This window comes from Varroa destructor, unplaced genomic scaffold, assembly GCF_002443255.2.
Source record: "Varroa destructor unplaced genomic scaffold, Vdes_3.0 BEIS01000914.1, whole genome shotgun sequence".
Classification (NCBI taxonomy): domain Eukaryota; kingdom Metazoa; phylum Arthropoda; class Arachnida; order Mesostigmata; family Varroidae; genus Varroa; species Varroa destructor.
Genome location: NW_019212367.1, coordinates 28,948 through 56,794, shown reverse-complemented (window position 1 = coordinate 56,794; position 27,847 = coordinate 28,948). Strand labels below are relative to the sequence as shown.

Genomic DNA, 27,847 nt, shown 5'->3' with positions numbered 1-27,847 from the left:
TTTCACTTTGTTTTTCTTTATCCACCAAATTACAATCTCTACGTGTACAATCCGCCTCGTTTATATCAAACCGCTAATTTCTGCTGTCATTAGACGATCAACCTCTATGCAACGACTACGGAATCGTCTATCACTAGCGAATCCCAACTTTTTGTATACACAGAGAGACACACTGAATAAATGATATCATTGGTTTACTTTTTTACCAGCCAATTTATATTAATCGTATGCTATGTTCTACTAGATATTAAATAAAAAGATACGCAGGTGACCTTTCCTGTTAATCATCACGTAAACGATGCTAGCATCAGAAGGGTGTCAGTAGCGTGTATATGTAGGGCCAGTGACCGCCTCTTACTAAATAACTAAATCTTTTCTTTTTTTCGACGTAGAAGTTGTTACCAGCGACGCTATTTTTTTCTTGTTTTTCCACTTCCTGTCGCTTTCTCCTGGTCTACTGATAACGCGTCGATGTCAAGCTACATCGCGGTGCGGGTAACTCGAGCTGGTCTTAGTCTTGGTGCGTAACAACATTAATCCGGGCATTTTCCCGGACGACTTCGGAATCGGGAAGTTTTTTAAGGATGTAAGGACTTTCCGACTATTTGTATCCTTGCCTCCTTGTTCTTTCTTTTATGTTCTCTACAAACTGACATGGCACGTCATCAACCAATCCTCCAGCAGCCTGCAAACAGCAACGGCGTCAATAAAAACGGTCATGTTGAGTCGTCATGGTGGATCGTTCCTTGGCCCTGCGAGGCACCATACGCATTTACCTCGGCCAATGTTTGCCCCCTACTCTACGCAGTGAATGGTGCTGCAGTAGCCACTGGTGCGCTGGTCAGCCTGCCGCCATTGCTTGAACAATTATTGTCACGATTGACTGTGTTGCCACAATCACAAGCGGGGCCATGATGATCCGATAGCGAAGGCAGTTCGCTGTAGCCACCTACTTCCTCACTTGAGCTACTACTGCTAGAAGTTCTTGTCTATTCGAACTTTCGATATTAACCGGCGTCGAGTGGTACAAATAACGACTATCTTGAAGGCTTTTCACGTACCGATGCCAAGCGTCATACGTTACTCAAAGTACACTTATGCAGAAATCCAATTAAGAGACGACTATCCGGCCATCTAACGATTTGCTGACACTGGTAACAATCAGACAACGACGAAATACAGACACACACAAATGCGCACATTAACACAGAGAATGTCAATAACAACACTGAATCTAAAAGTATACAGGCAGTATCAGACGGGTGCGCAATAATCCACAGCTGAACACAGGGAAAACGATTTTCAAGGATTGCATGAACTGGATATGACGATGCGCGATGATGAACAAAAGCCGGTAATGAACTCGAACGTTGCGCTTGCTTTTCGTTGTTGACGTCGCCGGTGGCTTAACAGGCCGTAAGCACGCTGGTGTCTATACGTTGAATATGTGATAAACTTTCTGTGTTGTTCCCTTTACTTGCCGCTGACAATCAGCCATTGTTCCTGGCTGTCGATAGTGTGTACTACCGAGCTAACGTGGGCGACGCGCACTCTTCACTTGTGTGCTTCCTGGAATAGTCGTTGAGATTAACAAACGTTGCACCCACGAACACAAGCTCTAGAGATTGATATATTTTTTCGTACTGTGTTTGCATTTAAGTCTGAATAGCTGACAACATCAAAATCGTCTTCTACTTATCGTATTCGCTAGTCATGTTTTTTATGGATATATTAAAATCATCCTGATTCTATTTTACACTGCATTAGATGTGCATATACTATTTATATCCTACTCTACCCAGGTTGAGACAGGTAAACATGTATCCAATAATGGATGGTTCGTAGGAGAAGCTGGCCCAAGAGACATATTTGTCTTCTTCGTGACTAGCCAATGATGATGCGTACTGCCAACTTTAACATAAAGTACCTTAATTTTTTTTGGTATCTGGCCTTTGCTGAAGCAGCAGTGATTGTTTTTGTATCGTTTCGTTCTTATTTTCTGTTGTTGGCAAACAACTGCTTCTAAATAGAGTGAGCATCATCCTAAGCGTTTTGGTGTTCCGAGCTTGCTGTTCGTCCAGCCATCACTGTTTTTTGAATCTAAGATTGACTCCTTTATGATAAGTCGGCCGCGGCCTATTTACCAAGCAAAATCAACATCTACAACGAGATGTCGAGCGTTAAATACGTTCTCTGGGCACACAAAGTTACAGCGATAATTCCTAGTGTCGACAACAAGTCAGTTCGACAACGTTAAAGCTACAGTGGTGATTCCTATTCTCAGAAAGTGTACCCTACTACCACCAAAAAAGACTTGAGATTTTGCGATAGCGATAGTAATCGTCTTTTGCCTTTTCCTGCCGCGACAATGCCCCTCCCCGCAGGCGTATTGTGTATTACCCGAAACACGTTCAGCCCTACAGATCGCAGCACTCACGCCGGAACAATTCGGATCGCGTAAATGCCACAGTCAACAACAGCAGATAGAGTAACTGCTAGTATCAGAAACTCTGGTAAACTAATATTTGTAAAAGTACTCGTTGTAGGTCTATTCAAGCTGTTATCTAGATACGCGCAGAAGGTGGACCTCGTCATTTCAACATTGACCCCGCACTTGTTACTCCATATTTCTCTTATCTACTTTCTTGGGCTTAATTAGATTTTGTTTTATGAATACTGCTTAGTCGCTGGTATCTTATGTAAGCTCATTTTATTTTCACGACGCTGACACTCTCGTCTCGAATGCTTCTCGAGGATACGTCGCGTCCGCCACTGCTTCGCTAATCTGTTGCACGCTTTCGATTTTTCTGAACGGCCAGAACTACACCGATGGAACAGAGCGATGAAGAATGAAAACTAGAATTACATGCCTGCTGGATAGGGGCAGCAATAACAGCCGCAACAACAGCTCCAACTACAGGGCAAACGGCAATTCTACAAATATTGCGTTGATTTCTTCCTTGCTTGGTTTCACGGTCGCGCGAAATTAACGACAGACGTTTTCAGTTAAGTGTATCCACCGTGCTGTTCTTTCCTGTCTCATTGTGTTCTACTCTCTGAACGCTCTGCATGCTAGTCAGGGTATCGCAGACTGAGCGGCGTCGGGGCAGCGCCACTGCGACACGTCGCTGCAACTACTGCTTTCCCAGTCTGGCCTTACTGTAGTCGCAGGCGTCGCTTCGCGTCCTGCCGCTTGTCGGTCTCCGCGACTCTTAGTTTGGTTCAACTGTCCTGCGTTTTGGTACAACCTTATAGCTCAGTGGTCTTACGCTTGTTTGTGGTGTTTCTGCTGCTGCTGCTGCTGCTGATACTGGGACAGTCTTTGGTCAATCGTTGGCAGTCTGGTGATCATTGTCGGCGTCGCGTCACGTTATCGCGTCACGCACTCGGTCCAACTCTACTGTCTGTACGAGAACCGAAGCTTGTTGATTACCTGTTCGCGATCGGCGGGTCCGCTGCTTGCTCTGCTCGATAGCTACGTGCAAGTTGTCGTCGCTCGTTTAGCAAGTGTCGACGGAATCGGTGCGCACAGTGAACCGGGCCGCGTTCGAAAGCGGCTGTCCACGGTTGGTCGGCAGTACTCACGGTGAATCGCAAGTTCATCATAGCCTAGTAGCAGCGTCCTCTACAGTGCGATCACGAAACCGCTAGCGTTGCTGATGCTGTGGTGAGTAGCGACATCATCGACTCACGCTTCACCTCCCTCCGTTACTATGGCACTTCCACAGTTACTCCCTATCTCTGCAGTGTTTCTATCTCGCGCTCTCTTTCGTTCTGTACGGCGTTTGCGATACGTTCGTCGAGTCACTGCTAGTGGTGCTGCTGCCACCGCCGCCGCCGCTGCCAGTGGCCATTCACTGCATTTGCCGTTGTTCACCACTTACTCAACAGTCTGACGGACAAACAAATCTATAGATGAAGTCAAAACGCTGCACAGTCTTAGCGATTTAGAGTCTGAACGAGTCCGAGTCAAGCAGAGGAAGGAAGGGAGGGAGGAAGGGAGGAAGGGAGTGGAAAGAGACACAACCCCACCGCGCAGCCTCGACGGGTCTGCCCGAGCCTCAGCAAACCAACAGCCACCAGCATATACCGGATGACTCCTCAACAGATCAACGGCAACAACTCGTCAGAGGACCGATAGCAAGCCCACAGCTCAACTGAGCCCAGCTAATCTGAGCTCGCTCGTACTCCATTTCTTGTTGGCGTCCTTAACATCGTCGTTGACGCCGTCCCGAATCCTCTCCCAGCCGAATACAACGTTGCAGCGGGGCCGCACGCTGTGAACCGTTCTCTATTCAGTGACCGCGACCCGCCGCTCTCTAATAACTGTTGGCGCAGGCAGAACAAAAGTCAGTTAGCGATCACCAACACCGCTAGTTCGCGTCTGTTTCCCTCTCACTACACTGCTTGATATTGCCCGGTTGTGCAGCTTCCACTGCTGCTGCGGCCAACACAGCTCGGCGGTTCGACTCTTTTCGACGTCGATAACAGCGAAGACACACGCAGAGTCTACAAAACACGCCACGCACCAGCACAGAGCCTTGACCAGTAATCTATGGCAGTGTACTGTGAGAGCAAGAGCTCTCTGCGTGCGTAGCCAGGTTGGGTCGGGGGTGGCCAGTAAGGGGGTGGGGAGAAGGTTTTGAGGGAGAGGTGGGCTACTACGGCGACTACGGTGGGCGACACAACCAGCAGACGAATAGAGAGCACGACGCACAGTGGCGACGGCAGCGGCGCTGCTGGCTCTCAAACACAGCATCGGCTGCTGCGGCAGCGCCTGCTACTAATGCTGTTGCTACTATTGGCTAGCGTTTTAATGTCGGCGGTCTGCTGCAACAGTGGCGCCGGTGGCAGTGTGTCAGCGGCCCATGACTCACTGCAACGCTTAACCAAGTCTGTCTGTTTATCTGTCCACGGTGCTCTCGATATCGCTTGCTGTGGCGCTGCTGCGCCTGCTGCTGGCGGAATGCTGTGGAATTGTTCTGTGGTGTGAAAGCTTCTCTGTATTGAGAGCGGCTCGTAGCTGCAGTGCCAACGCTTGCGACCCGCAGCGGCGGATGATGCTGCATGCTGCGAGATGATGATACTCCTGGTGCCGGTGTCACAACCATTAGCACAGCCGTCGCTGCTGTTATTGCTGCAATTCGCGCATGTCAAACACCGCCATTTTGGAGAGCCGGTAGGCGAGTTGGCGCGCTTGAACCACAATTTCGGCGGCGCGGGAAAATAATAAGTAACTGGTGTGGGACTGAGCGAGAAGGAAATCGCGGATCGGGCCTAGGTTGGAATCCAGGTGTAAGTACATAATTCGTTTTGTGCTGGAGTCGGCCGTCTTAAACAATGCCTAATGGTTTCAATATCTGATCAGCACTTAGTTAGCTTTAAAATCACTACCCGTCTCTACGTCGGAACGCTTGTAATGGGTTAATTTAATCAACTCAGGAACATCACGTGACACGGTCTAAATTCGGGGTCGGGCGTAGCCATACATTGTCAGAGACAATGCTTAGCTAAGGCAATACCGGACAAACTAGAAACTTGTTTAATAGTCGTTTTGAAAAGCTAAGCATGCTAAAATGGTCTAGATTTGAAATGAGATGTTGATGTGTGCACTTTGTTTTGTAGGCTAAAAGGAGCCAGTCGCCTGAAATAATGCTTATCCAAACCAGTAGAGAATGTAAAATATAAGATATTTACTCTCTAACTCATTGCGAAGCCAGTTCCGAACGTGAAGTGTTTGGAGCTGGATTAAGTAGTTCTTTCAGGTTTTTTTTTCAGGTCTATCTATGCTTCGTAGCGTCTTGGTGGGAATATCCAAGAGCGTGAAGTTACAGAGATAGCTGCCGACAAGGCAAGACTGAATGGAGCAAGGTTCTTCTCCTATCTCTCCTCTCTCTTTTTAACGAATTATATCGACAGGTGGCGCTTAGAAGCAAAATAGAACGGCGGAAACATGCGTTATATTTAGTTTATTGAGCTCAGCACTCTTTTTTGCTTATCTATCACGATCAACATACAGTAATGTATGCATGGACAATACAAACTATAGGTTTTTTTTATTACCTGACGCGGGGAAAGCCAAGTAAATGGGTCGGTTTTTAATGCATTAGTTGGCACTTTAGTCGACTTAGCGTTTTAATTAAAACGGCTGCTTGCCACCAGCACAAAATAAAATTACGGCCGGTTCCGAACCTAAACCATCTCAAATTGCCACTATTTCGCAATTCGTCATCTATAGTTAACAAGTCATCACAGAAATTCTAAACCTCCACAAATTATCGCAGCTACAACACATACTATGTAACCTGCGTGATCAACGGAGATTTGTTAATATAATCACGATTGGACCACTTTAGCCAGTATTGACTGCATGAGACAATGTTCGGAAAATTCGCACTGGCCAGAAAAAAACAATAATTTCTAGAAAAAAATTAGAAAAGGATCACTTCAACTTATCTATAACTTTCAAGTGTAATGATGGAAAGGATGATGCTTGCTAGGCTATATCGTTAACTGCTGTAAATAAGGTACATAAGCCTATGTCTGGCCTATTCATCTTCACCAGTACGTTAAATTATGGACTACCGAAAAAAAACGTTTGGGGATATATCAGTTTCGCACCAAGTATTCATGCTAAGCTCTATGTATACAGAGTTTACAAAACGTTGTGATCTCCGCAAAGCAATGAATTAGCTTCTAAAAGGTAAACAACATGTAAACGTTTTGACTCTTTACAATGTCACTTACTAACGAAAGGAAGTGTGGTCTCCGAGTAGAAACACCTTGCCACCCAGTTTCAACCTAAATCAGTATGTATAATTACACTCCAATTTTTTAAAAATTTTAACATGTTCGTGTTAAAGTTTTTAAAAAGTTATTACCTGCTTTACCTTAAAATTTATGCTGAAAGTGTTCAGACCCTACGACAGATCCGCCAACTATCGTAGGACTCGTTATAGGACCATGTAGATAATTCACTCTAGGCCCGTGTTTGTTGCAACAATAAGCGTTTTAGTTGTTTGCTCCGTTTTGTGTTCCAGATCCGTCGTAGTTTCAGCTTGCGAGTGAAGTGAATGGGCAGTTAGATATAAATAACCACCGGAAGAAACTATTCAATAGCTGTTGATGGCATTACGCTGCTATATGCATTCGTCACATTTATCGTAGATTTGTTTACAACATTCGCAGCGTTCCATAACGATGAATCATCCCAAAGACTAAGACCACAGCCTCAGCTGTGAGCAGCAATGTTTTAAATGAGAGTGTATACTGGAGATAGGAACCGTTAAGAACAATAATATATGATCGACCTTACAACGCAAACAGAGATAACAAGGCCTATTTTGGTTTGATTGTGATATTATTGTCCATCTGTCGGCTGTGAAATCCATGATTCTTCACAAAAAACTGATTGTATTCAGTTTATTAAATAGACAGCACGTTCAGTTCTCGCTAACTTACTAAATCTGTGGAAGTAACGGGGGCTTATTATTCTGATCTCATTTATTGACTGTGGACGTGAAACAACGTTTTGGCAGACCATATATCACTAGACCGCTCTTTACTTAGATAGAATGATATATATTTGACTAGTTACGAGAATGAAAGAAACCTAATTTGTTGAACGTCCAGGGAGTCGGTTGAGCCGCTTCATCGTCTAAATATATTATATATAGGTTATTAATTTGTTTGTCCCATGGGGTTGACAGATCCCATTGCCATCACGGCTGTTAGAGGCTAGAAATGGTACTTTGAGCACTAGTAGTCTTTAGAATGATTATATATATATATATATATATATATTATTTATTCAGACCGAGTTACATATACGTGTGAAAATAATGCTTATAATTATTACTCTTAAATTATACTAAACACTACTATAATGATATAGTGGTAGTTAGAGCTACCTGTCAAAAACAATTGTACAATAGGTTCCAGAAAGCGGCGAAACAATACCAATGCCTGTCTAGTGTCTATACATGCTCGGAGGTATAGTTGTTTCAGTTGTTTTGTCTTCAACCATCAGTACAATTAGGCTATCAACAATAAAATACTCTACAGTATCGTGCTATTGTATACTTTATAGAAGATAAATTGCTATATTAGTTATTTCTAGTAACTACTTTAATATATAAAGTTTCTATATATAGGTTTAATAGTCAACAACCAACATAATCTTGATTTCTTTTATTCTAATAACCTCTTCTAGGTTTAATTTCCTCTTAGACCTGTTTGTGAACCTCGTCATATTTCAGTTTTTTTGTGTGTGCGATTACACAAGAGTGATTTATCAATGGTCATTTTCCTCTAAGAATGCACTGTTGATACACAGCGTTGTCCATCATCGATTCATTTTATCAGCGTTTAACACTTCAGGCGCTTCTGCCCCAGGCATCACCAAGGGCTAGCCCGCACCGTTGTACGTCTATGTAATACCCTCGTCATTTCTTTCTTCATCGATTTATCGAAGCTGCACTGGAAAGACAGCTAAATACCCAACAAATCATCAGTGGCAGCGGAGACGACCGCACAAACATGAACTTCCATATGGTACTGGAGGTCTTCATTCGATTTACCCATCGTTACTCTAGGCATCGTAGGGTGTTTGAGCTCTTGTGTCTCATCGCCCTGACCAGTTCACGTGCGAAGATGATCTGATCAACGACGAGCCTATATAGGCGTTGCCATCGTTGCCATATATAGTATTGAGGATCTAGCATATAGAGATATCACTGGTATCACACACACGGTATCATTACGGTTATTGTCGCTTCTAACATATATGCTTGTGGTAGTCCCGCTAATTCTATTGAAAATTTACCCGTTTAAAAGGATATCGGTATGCCGTACGAGGCGTATTCATCATATTCTTATACGGTATTCCTTCAGTTTTGCCGAGAGAACGTCCTTAGCGGCGTTCAACAAACGCACTCGCAAAACCGAACTCAAACCGTGGTACGTTATGCAAATGCGTCTGTGCCATCTGTCATAATCATGCTGAAAGTCGAAGAAACTTATGAAACTTTTCAAGTGCATTCCGAAGATATCAACGATCGTCCCCGTCTAGGGGGTGACATAGAATCAGCTTTCATTAGATAACGCCGACAGCGGCGACGCAAATTTTACAGTTCAAGGACCTAAAATTCAATATTCTCGATGTGTTGTGTAAACTGAAAACCAACCCTCGCATTGACATATGAAGTCATTGCCGCTCAGATGTTTTTTTGTAACCGCCGGATTCGAAACGGTACCAACTGAATTATACTTCAGACCGCACTTCTTCGAATCCCAAGATATGGAGATATGGAGAAATTAATTCGAGGAAGTCCTAATCTAAGACGACGTGGGTTCTATCGGCTTTGTCAAGGCGAGATTTATCGAAGCCTCCTATTATCTCCTAGAGACTGTTCGTCTTTATCCCACAGACTTTGTTGTCGGCAGTATAAGCGACGAGGCCTGCACAAGACTTGATATGCTATCAGATTCTGGTTGCTGTTATTCAACGTGACCCATACTAACTTGCTTAGCTAAATAGGTTTCGTTCAAATAAATTTCTTGATTTTTTTGGTATCGGGGTAATATGTTGTTTGTAAAATGATCAAAGCACCGCATGGTACGATGCTTAGCTCTATTTGAAGCAAATGAAACATTAGGTTACATAATACAACAGCTCATACTTGATTGCACGGACGAAACCCAGGAAAGGAATTCAGCCCTTGGAAGGGAGCTATTTTATGCCAACGCCTTCCCATAATTGGAGTAATAAGGAGATGCAATGATTACAGCAAATAATATCAATGGATAGATACAGTTATAAGGAAATTATTAAAACACGCGTACAGCCATATGTTGTCATAAAAAATCATAGTGATAAAAATCAATATTATAAAGTAATGTTTATTTCGTAACTTACGTCCTTATCCATCATGTTGGAGTCAACGGATACCTGGATTAAAAAGCATCAGCGATACAATACGAAAGCACGTTAACTATACCTCTCAGTTCTATAAATGTGCTTTTTTTCGTAACACTTGATGGAACCAATTTTACTGTAATCAAACATACCATTCTCAATGCATCGATCATAGTGCATCAATGGACTCATCTTCGGCTGGCGGCAATAATACGGGTGTTGCAAAAAGGATGAAAAACCTATGAGTTTATTTTTACCACACTATATCGAATCAGCTCGAGGGGATAAACCAGTCCTGCCAAAATCAGCTGAGGCCCTTGTGCTTCTAGCTTGTCATCCGAGGTAAGCAATAGTACGCCAACTAATGACATGCTCTTTCCCGACAGATATATATAATCTAGAGTAAGTGCGCACGTCTGGGTGATGTACACCAGCTTGTGGGAGAAAGTACGTTCCCTTCTAATTCAAAAATCTGCAAATTCGCCGCTGGAAGTGGATAAGCAACTAAGTAGTAGCACAAGTAGTAGCATAGGTTGTGTGTATTGCTCCGACAGCAGGATGTGCTTCAGAACAATAGGAAGCTCGGTTGTCTCGGCCTTGGCGCTTACTCGTGTAAGACACAGACAGGCTAGACCCGGAGAGATTCCAAAAAGTACCACAGCGTGATGTGAAGTCAAACCCATTAGGCACAAAAGGATACGGACGGTGCGACGAGGACATCCCGCCAAATAAGCGTGGCCGGATTGTGTCGAAGCAAATATAATAGTATGAATTAATAACTAAACACACATCTATGGCCATATAGGCGCGTAGTGAGTCGCTATGAAGCACTCGTTGCAGTTAACGACAAAGTAGGTCCGTTCCAGTGTACATAGAATAATCAGTTTTGATACCACATTATGCATTACGTTCCCTTTACAAACATTATCTGACCGAATAATATAATAACAATATCTGACGAATAACGCAATTGAATAGGCTGCCAAATAGGAACGTTTTGATTACCACCTTTATTCTCCGATCGAAAGCAATCTAGTCAAAACAGTACTACGTGTATCACGCTATTGCCGTTGCGAACCGATCATTCATGTTCCAATCGCTTAGTGGAGGCTACATCATTGCTCGCAAGTATCTCCTCGCTTGTACAGTCAACTAACGGACAGCTCAAGGACGCTGATACCGTTCCAAAGACACAAATACAAGCACGCCGTTTCTAACTCGTTAGATCTCATTCAATTGGCCGGCAGCGCAGTGTTCGTCGACCAAGCACGAAGATTTCAAATCGTGCATCTAATTATCTGGAAACGTTGGTTAAAAATACCATTAGCTCTAATATGTTTAGTGGAGAGCAAACGGCTGAAAGAGCATCCCTTCGCTACGCTACACTACCAATCGTTATTTAGGTTATTACTTTTCTTCAAAAGCACGTCCAAATGGCGTCGTATTTCCCGTAAGAAAGGGAATGTAAAACAGGTAGAATAAAGCTGACTTGAGTTGTAAAATCAAAATTCGTACTAATATTAGCATGAATAGGTCCGGTAAGTGTAACAGGCGTCCATGTGAAAGTCCACTTGACGCGTTTGCGGTGACCGTCATGACAGCGTTCGGCTCTGGTGGTGAATTCATTGTTAGTTGTCTGGAGTATGCCTTGAGCTGAGAGCGACCGACGTTTGCACTATCTTGTAACTGGAGCCATTAAAGCCTGCTTTTACTCTCTAGGGCCATCAATCTTGGCGTCCGCAGGCAAGATGAGAGTGGAACAAATCGATTGCTACTTCTTCCACCCGAAGTGGGAAAATGGCTGACGTCAGTTTTGTTTTGGCAGTGGCCCCCGTAAGACAGACTCCCTTGGTTGATCCAAAAAAGTACTGAACGGTGTTTTTGCTATAGTTATTACATAACATAGGAAGCTTTACAGCGATTTTCGATTCGATATGTTTCAGCAGATCTGTTTACGTTAAAACTGGCTGAAGGAGCATTACAGGCTTGAATATGTTTCCTTTTGTAATCGCAATGATCGTCTCGACGGGCTTGCTTGTGATGAACATTTGTCAGTTGGAGAACTACTGGCGTAAAGCAGGGATCCCGTACGAATCGTATCTATCTTACTTGTACTGTCATTATATCCGTTGTAGGAACGAAGTTGTTTACGATGTAATGTGTCAGTATAGTAAACGTTATGGGCCGGTATACGGAACGTATCGAAGTTTCAAGCCACTCCTAAGAGTATTCTCAGTGACTAGAAATTTTTCAAGCATCCCCCGAAGAGGATTCGACGTACAAACCGGTGTCCCGCTTTCAATGTTCCACCGTACGATCACTGGAAACTTGCCTGCCAAGTTAGTGGAATAGCGTTTACCAGTAATAAGCTTCGCAGGTTAACTAAAAAAATCGAAGCTAGCTAATCGGTTTGCTGATAGGCTTGTCGACTTAGTTGGCACCGTCGGCCAGATCTATCCATTTGGACGTGCACAAGGATACGTACTCGATTCAACTGCTGCTGTGGCTCTCGCTTCAGATTTAAATGCCATGGCCGATCCGAGCAACGAATTTTTAAAAAAATGCTAAAAACATCTTTGATCCTGGTTTGCCCATATTTCTGCTGATGACGGTGCCATCGCTTTTCAAGTACGTGCCGTTTCTGCAATTCCCAAGGAAAAGAGGTTGCACCTTTTTTCAATGAGTTCACGTCCGCTTTAATTAAACAACGCAGACGCTCCCTCGAAGAACGAATATGATATTCTCGATGTGTGGCTTCGCGAGCAAAAGAACAATCCTTTTTTTTTTCCTCAGGTAACATCGTCGTGTCACGGTCTTTACTCTTCCTCATAGCGGCATTGGATGCGACAGCGTACACGCTCTATTATTTATTATACTTCCTAGCGACGCATCCCGACGAGCACGAGAGGGCCTCGGTCGAGATTAATAATGTGGTGAAATTTGACGAAAACAGAAGCCTTGACGATTTTAGCAAACTCGAGTTTGTTGAAGCATGCATCCTTGAAACGACTTTGCCCCACGGATTCTGCCATCGATAGAATATAACATGCGTCTTGCACGATTGCTGGTGTGCACGTGCCGGCTGGTATAGCAGTTCAGGTTCCCATTCCGACCATATATCGAGACCCCACATTTTTTCCTGATCCGGACCGCTTTCACCCAGAACGGTTTCTCGATAACTCATCGAACGTAGACACGATTATGGCTTTCGGTGATGGATCAAAAAATTGTATTGGCAAACGTACTGCCCTTCTTCTACTCACTGTGGTAATCAGCTGTGTACTGAAGGAGGTGCGACTCGGCGAATGTGCTGCGATCCCAAAAAAACTCGACTTTAGAAAAGGAGCCATGTTCCTTTCACTTACGAAACAATCTCTTGTTATTAGGCTCGGCAAAAAGTTGCGGTCAAGAAACGCTACCACTGATTTTACCTGAACTAAATATTGAATAAATGACTACAACACAATGTAATAATGGATATATTTATTGAAATAAAGGCGGGCGTTAACCGGCTTTTTCTAGTTAAAACACCCCATACCATGAATAGGCTGCATATAGAGAAACTAAAGAAAACTTGTATAGGTACTCCTACAAAAACTCATGCTTGTATAGTCAATAATCTGCGTGTAATAGTTACACTGATTAAATTCAACAACTTATGGGTACGGAATATTGAGTTCGTGGCGCATAAATATAATAATACCTCGTATTTATTAATCTAATTCATCTTGTACTAAACAATTTTGTTACTTCATCATATGTGAATTTATTTTTGGTATACACCCGATCACTGCTTAGGTAAATAGTGGCCGCATCACTGGTCCTTGGTTAACACATGTACGTCAACTATATGAGTGACGACTGTCGCTACGTCAAGTATGGCCGGACAATTCAACGCGAAGGACGTGAGGAGCATGCTAGTTACGTTGGCACAGCTTTACTGCTTTGGACATCTGCTCGGATCGTTACCACTGCACTTAATTTTATAGGCAATGGCTGTGTGGTAGCGATAGTCATAAAAGACGACCTTTTTATTTGACTATGCATATTATGGATACAATCAGGTCCACTCGTTTTTTTACCAATGATAACCCTGTGTAATTTGAAGCCGTATACCGACAGCAATCTGTTGCTATACACGCGCTTTCGCATGTCGAGTCGAGTTATTTCGAGTAATCGTAGAGATCTCGCCACGGATACATTGACAAAAGAACAATATATGGTGAAGTCCTGTTGTTGTCTTATAGTAAAACCAATAGTTGTTTGTCCTGTGAAGTCCCAAGGACAGTTAAGGGTTGATCGGCATTTAGAAGTTTTGCAGAGACGTACGAACGATTGTAGGATATCCAAACATGAGCAGAAAATTTCTAGTTGTTTTTTTCATAGAATCATGTATGCAGCAACGCATCCGTTGATCGGCTTTACCGACACGTCTGCGTTTTTTGACAAAATTTTCAATTATGGTTTGGCATGATTGTGGGAAGATATTAGTGATCACCATCTAATCTCTTCCTTCAAGGCTTGAACAGTAATGGCTTTATTGATTTAAATGCTTGGCCAGGAGGAAGTTAAGTCGCACAGTCTAAGAGGTTAGGAGAACTATATGATGAGAACACAAATAGGAGACTATATGATTAGGGAATGTTTAATGCAATAATGTCACTGTTCCACATGTTGCGTTGCTAACGAAGCTGTCCTATTGGAACCATATATCAGACCCATACCATCGATTTGAAACACAAAAAATTAATTTACCTTCCTCCGATACCGCCAACCATTGACTGTTTGTGCATTTCCCGCATTTTCGTTATTGTAACTCCACCAGTTTGCCCTGTTTACGAAGCCACCAACCCAAATACAAGACTCGTTAATGAGGACGATTTTGTTGGAAAATTCACCGTTCATTTGCTGTCGTCCCTCACTTATCTAATTAACATATTTTTTTAATGTTGATTGTTGATTATAATGCTTCCTGAAATGTAGCACCCTTGATCACGATAGCGCAAGTCTGAGCTCTTGGACTACAGACCACAGTTTAGCGAACACCCGTAATGTCCTCAGTTGCATCATCCGAAAAAACGCGTGTCAATAATTTGATAGCAATAATAATAATTCAAGCTTTGTAGACAGCATTTTTTAAAAATTTTTGGACTTTACTCTTTACAGTTGTAGCATGTTGAGCATCTTATTATAGGGTTTTGGTCTTTGGTCGACTCTCGGCCTTATAGCTTCCGGCTTTGAAGTTCCTTTGATGTCGCTACTATCGAAGGTGCATAAGGTGTGCACGCTCTGCCAGACAACCACATTTTTCGGGTATTGTCACTATATTGGAGTATTTTTATTCGCTTTCAATATACTAGGTTTTCTAAACGAATACATAGTTATTTTTTTTTTGTAGAACATATTCGAGAAAACCAGATGAAATATCCAAAAAAATATCCAGACTCGAGCCCGTGACTTACGACAAACCAGCTTACGACACCAGCTTCGCTAATGGCTAACCCATTTTCATTATAAAGTAGTAAACCCAATTCGCGAATCATCACAGTAAAGCTTTAATCATTTTTGAAATAATACTCAAGAGTAAGAAAACGTAGCTGTGTTTAATGGCAATTAATTCTTAATAATATTAATTAGTAATTAAATAATGATAGGTTCACTCACAGTGTTTGGATTGTCAAAGCACCACCATACATTAATTTTGCATTCTTGTTGGGACACCTCATATCATCTGTGTTCGCAAGCAGACAGAAGCTTGTTGCCTACTGGTTATGGCTTTAGTTGGAAGACGCGGAATGTACAATTCAAAAGGACGTACATTTGCCTATAGTTAAACCTAAACTCCATACGCTTCCACTGAACTTGAACAATTGAATTCCACTCAACAGCTGAATTGAACATTGCTGAAGAAAAGAGTGGCAAGAAGGCGAACCAGAGGTTAGCTTACCACGCACACTAGCTATGATGCTACATTATTCAAGAGGTTAATTGATTTTTGAATTTCCTTTTCAGCTTACTCATCGATCCGCTAGCTAACACATTGAAAATATTTATAAATTCTTCCAAACTGCCCATTAACTCCTTATAAATGAAATTGATCGCATCGTTTATTGTCGTTATTTAGATATTTAGATCATATAAATATTATCGGGTTAAAATATAATATTTAAAGCCCAAATCACTCTGTTGTTATATTTCGTGTAAATTGGGCCGATTCTCTATCGCTTCATTCAGTCCTCTTATAAAAATAATGTTCGGTCCGGCGAAAAGATGGGTTGGACTAGCACGAATTACCGGCACACACTGTTTTCTCAGCAGTAATCCAACGCCCAGTTTAAATAAAGAAGGCATTTTGATTTGCCTCACAACCCTGACCGCCTGTAGGTACCGGTTTTGCGACATCTCTAGACAATGGAGTTTGTGGCTGAATAGTTACCTTTTTTTTAACAAAAATCCGAAATGGCATAAGGCAAAACTGGTCGAATTCACCTGCATGTCGAGAGGGATGCCAGACTCTTGAAAAGGTGGGGCCTCATAGGACCTATTATTGCAATCTGCAGGAACAGCAGCAGAATTTTGTACAGGTCTGTGTCCTTCCTCTAAGGTAGATCAATGTTTTGCGCGTACTACAGTGACTGAAAATACAATAAGAACACTCCAAATGAAAATGGTCCAGCTATGTCGTAAATGATGCGTTCAAATCAAATCCGCAGTTTTGGCTCTCACAACGGAAAGGCAATACTGTGAATTTGTTGTGATTAGAATAGAGTATGGTGTGATTTATCTCAAGTATCAAAATATCTAATGATTACTGCACTATGAAATTACAATGCAATCATTGCTTTCTACGTCGTTTATACTGTAATTTCATGAGAGAATAGAATAGATGGTGTATAGAACCAAACAAACAATGATGAAGTGAAGGGAAAGAGATAGTTACGAAAATAGCCTTCAATTACGCTGCGATCGAATAGTTAACGAACATCTTTTATAACGCCCCTTCGTCATATTAAAGCACGACCGCAAACGAACCATACTGAGTGACTATGCCCCAACAGTTTATAAATAGATGTCTTTATGCAGACGTTCTCATTAAATATTCACGTCCAATACCTGGCGTAATAATACAGAACAGTCAATTATAGCGCTCTCTTTACCCAACATTAGTCCAACAAAAAGGGATAAGATTCGCAAAACCCATATTCCTCTTTTTTTCCCATTCGAGATAGGCACGGCTGTTATCAGTTAGCTCAACGACACGAAAGGATACGGAGCGCGCTCCAACCAAAACTTTTAGCCATTTCCATTAATCTGTATGAATAGGCCTAAAACGCCCTTCTAGGCCACCCGATCAGTCAGATTAATACTTTTTTTTAGAAACACGCCTAAAAAGTGTTGCACTTACTTTCAATAAAAGTGGACACAGAATATAGAAGAACAAATTAATTAGACTTATGTAGCTCGAATTCATACTAAAGCTTATACAAAAAGCTTCGCGTTACCATTCCAGTGTTCATATATACTTATTATATTACCTAGTGCCAGAGTGTAACGATAATCAACAGTTAAGGCCAGTTTGAAGCTTACTAGATACCCCATATAAAGATGAATCTCCTGTCCGACACCTGGTTTAATCACCAAGCATAAACGGGTCAATGGGGCAAATAAGTGTCCTTGTAACCGTTCAATAAAATCCAGTCTGGATATGTGCGGCGAGTGACAGCCGTCGTAATAACGCCCCTATGGGCAGAGCGAGTTTCGGATGATACTTGCTTTTAACGCCGAGCTTCTGATGACCAACAAATCATGATATACCTTAGTATCATCGTATAACAGCCGTCCTCTTATCGCTATGGTTGTATACTTCTACTCAAGTGTGACCGACGCCTCTTTCTTCTAATATTTAGAGCCATCAATGTCTCTCCATATTCTCTAGAAACGTCAGCCTTGTCCTGTTCCGTACCCGCCCGTAGTAGAACATCTATATAAGTCGGCAAAACGCGTAGTATAAAGTTTGGTCTAGAAGTGGCGAGGTTAGAGCAGAGTCCGTTGGCTAATCCGGGATAATGCTGCTCAGGGTTTTCCCTATTGAAATTGCTACAAAACATATGAAAAACAAACATTTTCGCTTCGATATGGCGCGTTCAAACTAAAACTGATCAGCTTCGCTGACGGAGTACTGTAGATCTCAAGATGTTGCCTTATGTAGTTGCGGTGTATATGAAGATCTACCAATTGGAGTACTACTAGCGTGAAGCAGGAATAGTGTACGAATTCTATTGGTCTTACATTACATTAGCTGGAGGAACGAAGTTGTTTAGGATGTTACACAAAGGTATGGGCCTGTTTACGGAACACGCCAGAATGTAAAGCCGCTTCTCACAGTAACCTCGGTAAAAAACGTTAAGGACGCTGTGAATATAAACTTTTCAAGCATTCACAGGTGAGGATTCGATGTACTGCCGATGCCCCGCTATGGAATAGCATAATTATCGCTATATCGTACGATCACCGAAAATTTGCCCGCAGAGTAAGTGGAACAGTGTCAATTAGTAACAAACTTCGTAATAGGATTAATAGGATTAATAATATTAAGCAAATGCGTGCATAATCCAGAGCAAGATATGGTTGAAAAAGTGCCGCCTGGCATGAATACCTCGTCGTTCAAGCTGTTCCGATTAATAAAAAAATATTAAGACAATGGTTTTATTTTCATAGGACATAATATTATTTGTCTGTGTCAGACATATAAAAAATCAGAGATACAAAAAACGGCGGTCATTAACATTCGCTTACGCCGAAATTCCTTTCTACGAATTGTACTTTTTCACGATGAAATTCAATCGCCCATAATGATGGCTAGACTTGACGCTCGCAGACGACATCTCCTATGGAGATAAAGCTATCTTTGAAAGGAGATGAAAAGCATACAGAACATTTATTTTTGTATTTGACAAAACAAATTATTTTTGTATCCCCGAAAAGGAATGTTTTCTTTGAGGTCATTACTGGTCCCTGTAGCGCAGTGGATAGCGCGTTAGACTTCTAATCTAAAGGTCGCGGGTTCAACTCCCGCCAGGGATGACCCGCATTACTGTTTTTATTTGGGCTGCTTAGGGTGGAATTAGGCTCCGGCTATAAAGTAGCAACCAAAGGAATTTCTAATCAGACACGTCGTATATCACACTAACAGCCCAAATACGTTACCTATTAATGATTAGGATAAAATATCTATCATAGATTCAACTTCCTGTTCAAACGCAAAAAAAGCAAATAGAGAAGCGAGCGTCGTTGTTTCAACTGATAAACCTATTATTAAAATCATCAGGGGCTCTGATCCGCCATCGACATATATTAGTAAATAGTAGAATTAGGGGAATATTGCTCGAGGGTCTCGTGAAATCTAAATATTCGTAGAAATCTATTGAAAGAGGAAACACTACTTCTACTGAATTTGTTGAAACACAATTAATGGAAGATACAACAAATATAGCTCACAGGCACTGTATTCATAATAACCAGTACACTGTTGATTTTCGTGTTCTTTCATATATATATATATATATATACTGTATATTAATAATATATAAATATATACTATAAAAATAAATATATAAATATATATCATATTCATATTCTCTCCTAGACCTCTAGCCCTGTTTTAAACATCTATAAATAGACAGCGATTATTAATTATTCTTATATATTCTGATCTTCAGCTACATGGCGCACACATATAGCACACGGAAATCGAGGAAAATAAAACTATTTTTCTATTATACTTTAACATTTGTAATACAAAAATACGGTTAACAATTCTTGTAGGAAAGGGTTTTTTATTACATTATTTTACATTACAGTTTTAATATACGATAAGACGTCAATAACCGGAGATATAGGCGTTCATGGCATGTAGTTCTATTGAGCAGGCAACATTCTTATAATTTAAACTTGGATTATAAATCTAAATTTCTTCAAGCTCCACGAGAACGCTGCCGCAAGTCTTCGGATGAAGAAACACTACCGGTTTCCCGTGCGCTCCTATTTCCGGTTCTTCACTTAGACACGTGTAGCTCGCAAGCGACAAGGCGCAGCAGAAAACCAGAGAATACATAGTTCATAATGTAACACAAGCGTGCTTCGATTGAGAATGAACATTTAAAATGTTTAAATGTAGAGAGAATTTGCTTTTATCAAAATAAATTTGAAGTTAACGTAGAATCACTTTGAGGCATTATGCCTTGACGGCGTTTGTGGGAACGTTTTAATGCAAACCAATTAAATATTGTTGCTTCTATATTACCACAAAGAGACAAGAAAAGCGAGCAGATAATCCACTGATTTTCTTCATTTTGACATCGCTGTCATTACTTCCAACACGGAAGTATCGGAGGTCCATGAAACCCAGATGAGTAATTCTTGACTTCCTATAGCCAAAAACTTTTACCCCGTAATAGGCTGCTATTCAGTAAGGAGCTAGTTACATCATTAAATGAAACGAAGTCGATTTGAAGTATTCGTGTAGCTAAGTAGCGATATGGAAACGTTGTTTATATTTTATTATTATGCTATATTTACCTGATTCCGCGCTTCTTAATGTGTTATATAGGAGCTTTGACGTTGTCGACTTCGAAGTAAAGATGATTTATTGCTCCGTCTTTGTTCTATTTGAAGAACCCGGCTTCTTCTCCGCAGGCGATAAAAACTTGAGCTTTGAGTTGTCTCGCTTGATAGATATAGTATGTACTCCATGGTCCGACTGTAGAGTGGACCAGCTCGCCTAGAAATGCAACGGACATACGCCCAGTTAAAGCGTGCAGTCAGCGCAAACAGTGATACTTGTAACTACTACGAATGCGATTTTTTCCTATACAATTTTTATGTATACATGTATGTATGTACAGCTTCACCTTCTAAAAGTTTCAACTTGCACAATAAGTTGTACAATGTTCTCATGAGATTTCGCCAATAATCGCTACTGTAGTTAGTCAGAGTGCGTAATTAATTGCCATAAAGCTGAACATAATACAAACGCCAGCTAGAATTTTCTCAGGTATATCTAACATAGTCATTAGCCATTAATACGGGTAGCGCCTAGTTAAGACAAAAAATATTTAAGACAAATAGGTACTACTTGTCAGTGTCGAAGCAGTCAAGCCCCTTCTTTTAATTCACGTCATACTTTACCTCTAGTTAATGATGGCAGACCTGTACTGAATTGAGGCTCTAAGTGGGGCCGGACTCCCAGCGCGTTACGCTCACAACATTAGAAACCGGCACCCTGCATAAGCGGATTGTCTTTACCAGCACTAAACATTAAGGTATGTCAAGCACCGTTGATGGACTTTGCTGTTTACTCGCATGAAGCAGTTGTGAATGTTTTAATTTTTTTTTCTTTTTTAAATTTAATTTAAGGCCGTGGTATATAGTTTTTAAAAGCACATTAAACGTACTTTTTGATGAATGCTAAACACATTTTTTGGACCGGATCTAAAATAGAGGTTCTATTTATACTTTTTTACCCTTAAAGTATTTGTAATTTTCGCGTGTTCTGAAAAGAACGTTCTCTAATAGGTTCGCAAACTCAACAGCGGCTCCATAAAAATCTATTGGCAACCTGTGTATGAGCAATCGGCATTTTAGATGGGTGTGCGTGTACCCGCGCCGGTAAGCAGGCGCCTGCTAACAAAATAAGTTTATCACGGATGCTTCCTTTGTTTTGGTAGCTGCACTTAAAACCATGCCATACACCCTTTATACGTTTAATTTCAGAGCTAGAATGATGTATAACACACAATGCCAAAATCGGGTCAACTACCGTTCTCAAAACTAACGAAGACAATTTGGCAAGCTCAAATAAGATGTAGAAGATTCACTTTTGTGTAAAGTGTACTTTTATTCACTTCCAAATGAGCCGTTAAAAACAAATGCAAAAAAGAACCAGCATCTAGTAATTGCCCCCATATAGGCAAGTCGAATCATTGCAAATCAGTCTTTTTCAATCTTAGTAGTCAACGACAAATGCGTATATGCCCAACGATAGGGTGATTCACTAAGATCTTGTTAAGTATTGAAAAAACTGAATCGAAGTCTACCTTATATTTATGATTAGTTACGCCCTTCGACTACAGTTCAGTTCGATATCGCTACCACCGCTACCACATCGAAAGGAACGTCATTCAGAAACATCATGCTTCGTTATTCAGTATGAAGAACATAGCTTGCAATACCTCAAGACCCATCATGTCTCTCCAGAACTTCTGCTGTCTCTTTAAGTGAGGCGCCGTAACATCATTGAGCTATGTAATGCGGAATCCCTTGGAGTCTAGCTTTGTCTCCGAAGCTAACAGAGGCCAGTCCTTCGTCGGGCTACCTAGCCCGTTAGTAGATTACTCACCGTTTTCCCCGTCTAGTGGTCAACAAGAAAAGCTAGCATCAACTATCGCTGTATACGAACAGCTGAAAATGAAAGGCACAGATTAAAATAACAATTGCGAGGGGTTCAAATAAAAACAATTAAAAAAAGTATTCGCTATATTACGGAGTTCAACGGAAGGACGAAATGAATGGGTACACAATAAATATTTGTAGCTGCTTCCTTCTAGCTTCAGGCAATACAAAGTAACACCTCCCTATCCATGTTTACTTAGCTGCCGACAAATGTCATTGTCATATGTATGTATGTTTTATATTTACTACACCGCCGACGGGTTGTTTTGTTACCTTTTCTTATCGAACTAAAAAAGAACAGGTTCTGCGTTACAGTAAAAAAACAGTGCTTAATATGCTCTTAATTTTATCTATTTCTACAGAATTCTTGATTATATGCATTGCTGAACGAGCCAAACGAAATTGTCAGTTTTTTTGTCTGCAAAAAGGGACAACTTTATCTTCATGAAGTAGTCGACGGCTGTAACAACCCTTCACCTTTGTTTTTTTTGCTATATAAAAAATATAATAAGCAAATAACCGCTGTCAACGGTCAAAATTAATTTTTAGTACAGGTCATTAATAATAATTCCGTTCGTCGTCTCGACTAAAACCGCATCAGAATCACAAGGCGTCTATGTCTTTTCGTACAATGTAACTTGTTTTGTTGTTGAAAAATTGGCCACTTGGTATAAAAACACTAGATAATCTTAGTAGAAACAGACGCATCGATGAGTGAATTATGCGAATCTACGGTCCGCACTACTAACATGACAACCAGACTTTTCTATTCTCATTGCATCAACGACAACTTGGCTTTAACTAGTATTACAGGTAAAATAAAAACATACGTTATAATCTAGATTCTGTCCGAGCGCTTCCTGCAATCACGTAGTCGCTTTGTGTGAGCTCACCGACTAATGCAAGAATTCACCGTTCGTTCTTGACATTACCAGAATCACCAAAAATAGATTTCTCCACACGCCTATCAAAAAACACGCATGCTGCTTTCTCCCATAACTACCTTGTAACAAGTAAAAACCATAAATCCCTTTTATTATCATTTGCTTGTTCACCGTTGGAAACGAGTACCACAATTCACGATCGGTTGAAGATCAATTGTGTTTGTTTTTTCTATTTTTGCTTACCTTAGTTTTGCGGTTTAGACTGCGTTAATGCCTGCAACTCCTGCGATCCTCGAGTAGCACTCTGAGTCAGCTTGAGATCAATGTACGTATAAATAAAGGTTGCAATCGTGCCTACCGTTAGGCCAATTAGACCTGTAACAGTTAGTCGTTGACCGACGTTCATGAAATTATTTTTTTTTTCACGTAAATATCTGGTTAACTTCATTGCTGGGTGAAACGCAGCCGGCTGCGATCAGAGCCTCGTAAGCAGACCAGATTAAACTATGCACATCCCACGAGGCATTACCGACGCAGTTACAACTGTATTTGTGGCACCCTCCAGACCTACTGATGCCGACTAGGGAGATGCTGTGTTAATGCGCGTTTGGTTTCGTAGAGTGTACGTTGGTTTAGATGGAGATCCGTTGAATAGGGCGCGCGCTACGGACTCATCCGTCGAAGAAGGACTGGGGAGGTACGGGCTGGTCGATATTGACTCATGAACGTGCCAATAGCGGCAAATTCCTTCACTGGAAACTAACGTAGATATTTGGACATTTGACATTAGTGTGTTTTAATTTACAGGTACTGCGACAATATTTGCATAATTAGGCATGTGTTGCGTACGGTATAAGATCTTTTGTGGGTACTTAGACCACTAAATAACTTGAGCTGTAATTTTAATTGAATCAAATAAAATCGCCAAAATACGCAATGTGTTTCCAATACGAAAGCTAGAATGCGTATCATTAAAGAAAGTTAAGTATAATTGATGTGTTTGAGAGACAGGCTCTAATCTCCCTAAGGTGAGCCAATAGCAGCCTTGTTACAGTTCAAGGGAATCCGGAAAATAACTGCAGTATTTTGGTTTTGATCAAATGGACGCCTTACGCCCAATATAACGAAACGAATTCGACAACGATTTATTGTTATTATTGTTAATCACACTGGTTAGCTGTATAGTACTCACCAATAGTAATAATGATACTGAAAATAATTATAATACATTTAACTGAGGGATAGAATTGCAAAAAAATATCCGCGATGCCTTCTTCTGATGATAAATACGACAAGAAGTGGATTGAAGGTCCTTTCATTTCTTATGAATGATAAACATGTAGCCGATGAGCTAGCTTGGTTGACTAAGTCGACTTGGCTAAAAAAATCATAAGCCATTGACACCTCATTATCCCTTGTGACAAAAGATGCTTTCCTCTAACTAGTATTAACTAACTAATACCATTAGAAATGTACATAGTATATCTTGCATGTTTTTCAATTAAACGCCAAAAAAGTAAAATTTCACAACTCTGATTCACGATCATTCTGTATTGTGCTTACGATTAAAATGTTTGGGATAGCCAAGGCATCGTCTTGTTTTCAGAATGATGCCAGTAGAGCCCACGTGATCATGTTCCAATTGTCAATACGCTCGCGGAGCTCAGCTGACTGAAACAGCCGACGGCAATAATTTCCAAGTAGATAGACACACACACAAAATGGCAAAGCGTATCTGACGAGACTGCTTGGAGCAACACAGAACGAGCCTAGCGTGGATGGCGGAGAGATAAAACAATGATCCTGCTGTATTTACCTATTGTTGCATGTTGGTGAGACGGGTGGTGCATATGTTGTTACACTAATTCGAGTGGCAGTCCGGTAGGGACCGCAAAGACTGGTGGGAAATTTATATTGTGTTAAAACCTTTGGATGCGAAGATAATTAAGATAATGTGACGAAAACAAGTTTGCTCTAAAAACTTTTTATTTGGCGATAAAAACGGAAAAAACTAGAATTCGAACGTGCCTACCCGAGCGTGTCTCATTGCCAATGTAAATGAAATGTAAGTTATTATAGTGTTGTTGGAGTTATCAAACAGAAATGGGTTAATAAGAACAGTGTAGACGACTAGATTTGAAATTTAATAGTGATGAAGTAGATTTTCTCTTTTGGAGTAATTTTAAAGTTATATTTGATTCGGGGCCAGCAACTACATCTTCCAGATATGAATGAAACTCTATCATAGGTGAGGAGAACGTAAAGAAATGTTATAAGATAATAGATAGATAATAGTTATTGATTTTGCTATAAATGCTTCAGGATATACAGCTCATGTAATTATGGAGCGAAGCTAAAGAGAGACAAACGAGAAAATACGTTCTGTCGTGCAAACATATTCAACAGTCGAACATCTAAACAGTTATGATATATATATATGCCTCAGATATGTTGTCAGAAATTGCTTAAATTGGATTATGAATATAGGTAGTTGCTACTCAATATATACTGAAGCTCAAATTCAATTATCAATAAAAAAAACTAGTAGTTTAAAAATTGGAAAAATTATTACAACATACGTGCTACCATACCGTTAACAACAACTTGATACTCATTCATGAGTAAATTCTCCGTTAGGATTTCTCCCACACTCATAGTCGTTTTAATGGTTTACACATTTTCCATGTAAATTTAAAGGTGCCTCTGTCTACCGAACATACTAATCATCTGTCGTGCACACCTACGCAAGTTTTTCCAAAGGACAACGTAACTGTCAATGTTTTGGGCAACGGTCACCTTCTAGATCTTCATTGCCTGTTGCCACAGGCACCTGAATTTATCCATGATGAGAAAGTACGCTCAACTTGGCCTTGTGATCATCTGCGTACTTTCCATCGGCGGGCTTCTCGTCATGGAACGACGATATTCACACATGAAAGTATTTCTAGAAGTGGCCGACATGTTCCAGACATCCGATGCAAAACTGAAGTGCCACCAACAGCTCGAGTCACTTCGGACCCAGCTGGAAAGGACTTACCTGGCGCTAACTCATAGCGTGGAGCCTAGCTGGAAGCAAACCGCCTTATCAGGCTTCATCTACACGGCATTCTATTCGCCGCACGATGCCAAGGTCACTCTGCTTATGGTAGCGCCTACAAAGCCGGGCGCGTGCCGTCTTTGGTTAGATCAAAGGACCGTGATTGATGTCGTAGCAACGGTCAGCGTTCTGGCGTCAACAAATGACCACTGGGCTATGGCGGTTCATTGTTCCAATACGAATGTGACAACGACTCCGCTGATGGTCGAAGTCAGCGGCGTCTCACTTCCAATAGAAGTTCTTGCCGCACCAGCTAGTACTCTTTCCATATCGGAAAATGTCGCTGTTTGTGTTCGACCATTGAATATCTCCTCAGCTGATGAGATAGAGCTGGCCGAATTCATGACGTACTATAATCGCCTTGGAGTTGCCAATTTCTACGTCTATGATGAGGGTTTACCAACTAATGTGAAGACGTTTGTGAAGCGAGCGGGGTTTATTCAAACGTCGCTGAATTCGCAGCTAATCCAGTGGAACGTGCCGGTGTCTGTGGACGAATCGCTGATGGAAGCCATTTTGAAGGCTGATTGCTTGTTAAGGTCAGGATTGACATCGAAATACGTCGCCGTACTTAAGCTTAACGAATATTTCGTGATACGTAGGGACCAATTTAATATGACGTCACTCCTTGCCGCCGTCCTACAACCCGGTCAGGTAAGCAACTACGTCGCGGTATTTTGTGTCGTCCAATTCTTCAGTTTGCCGAATAAATGATAGTGTGCCGAGATGAAAAAAAAATTTCGCTCATTCGTATTCTCGCCATTACAGTATGTCCGGTAGACTCTTTTTATTTTCCCAACGCTCACAGAACAAAGGCTTCTCGTCGTATACATTACAACAACCACCATAACAACTGTAATCCTTACATTTTTTTTTATATGAAGTATCACAATGTGTACTGTTTCAAGATGAAGAACATATCCAGACACTCCGCTTTACGAACGTTTCCAACCTTCGGAGAATAATTCCCTTTATAGTCTCCTCATATATGGAAGATCCATTCCCACACTTACCCACATTTTCCCCCGTGATTTATTTTCCTCTCAGGTTCTTGCAGTTCATGAGCGACTCTTTTGTGACGAGTTCCCGGACGACGTGATCGCATCAGCGCTCAACTACCCATTTGTCACATTGCGAAAAACTCGCTTCAGCCGCAACGATAAACAACATCGGATTGTAATTGTTCACGCTGGTAGCCTTGTATTACTCAAGAGGCTTTTACGTGGCGGGATGTCCTATGCTGGCACCAGCCATATCAGCTACTTGAGCGAGGAAAGTGCTCACTTAAATGTCTACACGTCATGTAAACATATGCATTTTTGGCTACGCAAAAACAACCTTCTGCAGCAGCTACAACAAGAAAATAAAGCTTCATTTGTTGATATACAGCTTACAAAATTGCACGAGGCGCTTTTTGGCTCTAAACTATACAAACAGGCAATACACCAGAAATCATCTACGTACCATCTTATTGCTTAGGGTGAATTTACAAAGAAAGGG

The 27,847-nt window shown here is 41.2% G+C and overlaps 1 protein-coding gene, 1 long non-coding RNA gene and 1 other non-coding gene across 15 annotated transcripts; 2 read left to right on the top strand and 1 right to left on the bottom strand.

Annotated features, from left to right (window-relative positions):
* LOC111255185 (uncharacterized) lies at window positions 1-27,375 on the bottom strand. Of its 11 annotated transcripts, none has more exons than XR_015318221.1 (5): window positions 24,814-24,952; window positions 23,494-24,009; window positions 20,495-20,696; window positions 2,867-16,551; window positions 1-1,565 (listed from the first exon to the last, which is right to left on the bottom strand). It is a non-coding gene; the product is annotated as an uncharacterized LOC111255185 (long non-coding RNA). The 11 variants fall into 11 exon arrangements; XR_015318222.1 differs by having other exon boundaries at window positions 1-1,569; window positions 3,434-16,551; XR_015318218.1 differs by having other exon boundaries at window positions 1-11,214; window positions 11,432-16,551.
* Window positions 18,928-19,000, top strand: TRNAR-UCU (transfer RNA arginine (anticodon UCU)). Its single transcript has one exon. It is a non-coding gene; the product is annotated as a tRNA-Arg (tRNA).
* On the top strand, window positions 20,971-27,840 carry LOC111255182 (uncharacterized). 3 transcript variants are annotated; one of them, XM_086976452.1, is made up of 4 exons: window positions 25,065-25,315; window positions 25,460-25,498; window positions 25,948-27,001; window positions 27,395-27,840. In XM_086976452.1, the coding sequence occupies exons 3-4, from the start codon at window positions 26,093-26,095 to the stop codon at window positions 27,824-27,826; spliced, it is 1,341 nt and encodes a 446-aa protein (XP_086832578.1). In that variant the 5' UTR covers window positions 25,065-25,315; window positions 25,460-25,498; window positions 25,948-26,092; the 3' UTR covers window positions 27,827-27,840. The 3 variants fall into 3 exon arrangements, with proteins under 3 accessions (XP_022672593.1, XP_086832578.1, XP_022672592.1); XM_022816858.2 differs by lacking the exons at window positions 25,065-25,315; window positions 25,460-25,498 and adding an exon at window positions 20,971-21,237; XM_022816857.2 differs by lacking the exon at window positions 25,460-25,498.
* The last annotated feature ends 7 nt before the right edge of the window (window positions 27,841-27,847 follow it).

What these genes read in the sequence shown, in the direction of transcription:
- LOC111255182 (XM_022816858.2), top strand. Translation starts at nt 26,093, where the DNA reads ATGATGAGAAAGTACGCTCAACTTGGCCTTGTGATCATCTGCGTACTT. An exon ending in CCGTCCTACAACCCGGTCAG is followed by an intron (nt 27,002 to 27,394) that starts GTAAGCAACTAC and finishes TTTTCCTCTCAG; the next exon opens with GTTCTTGCAGTTCATGAGCG.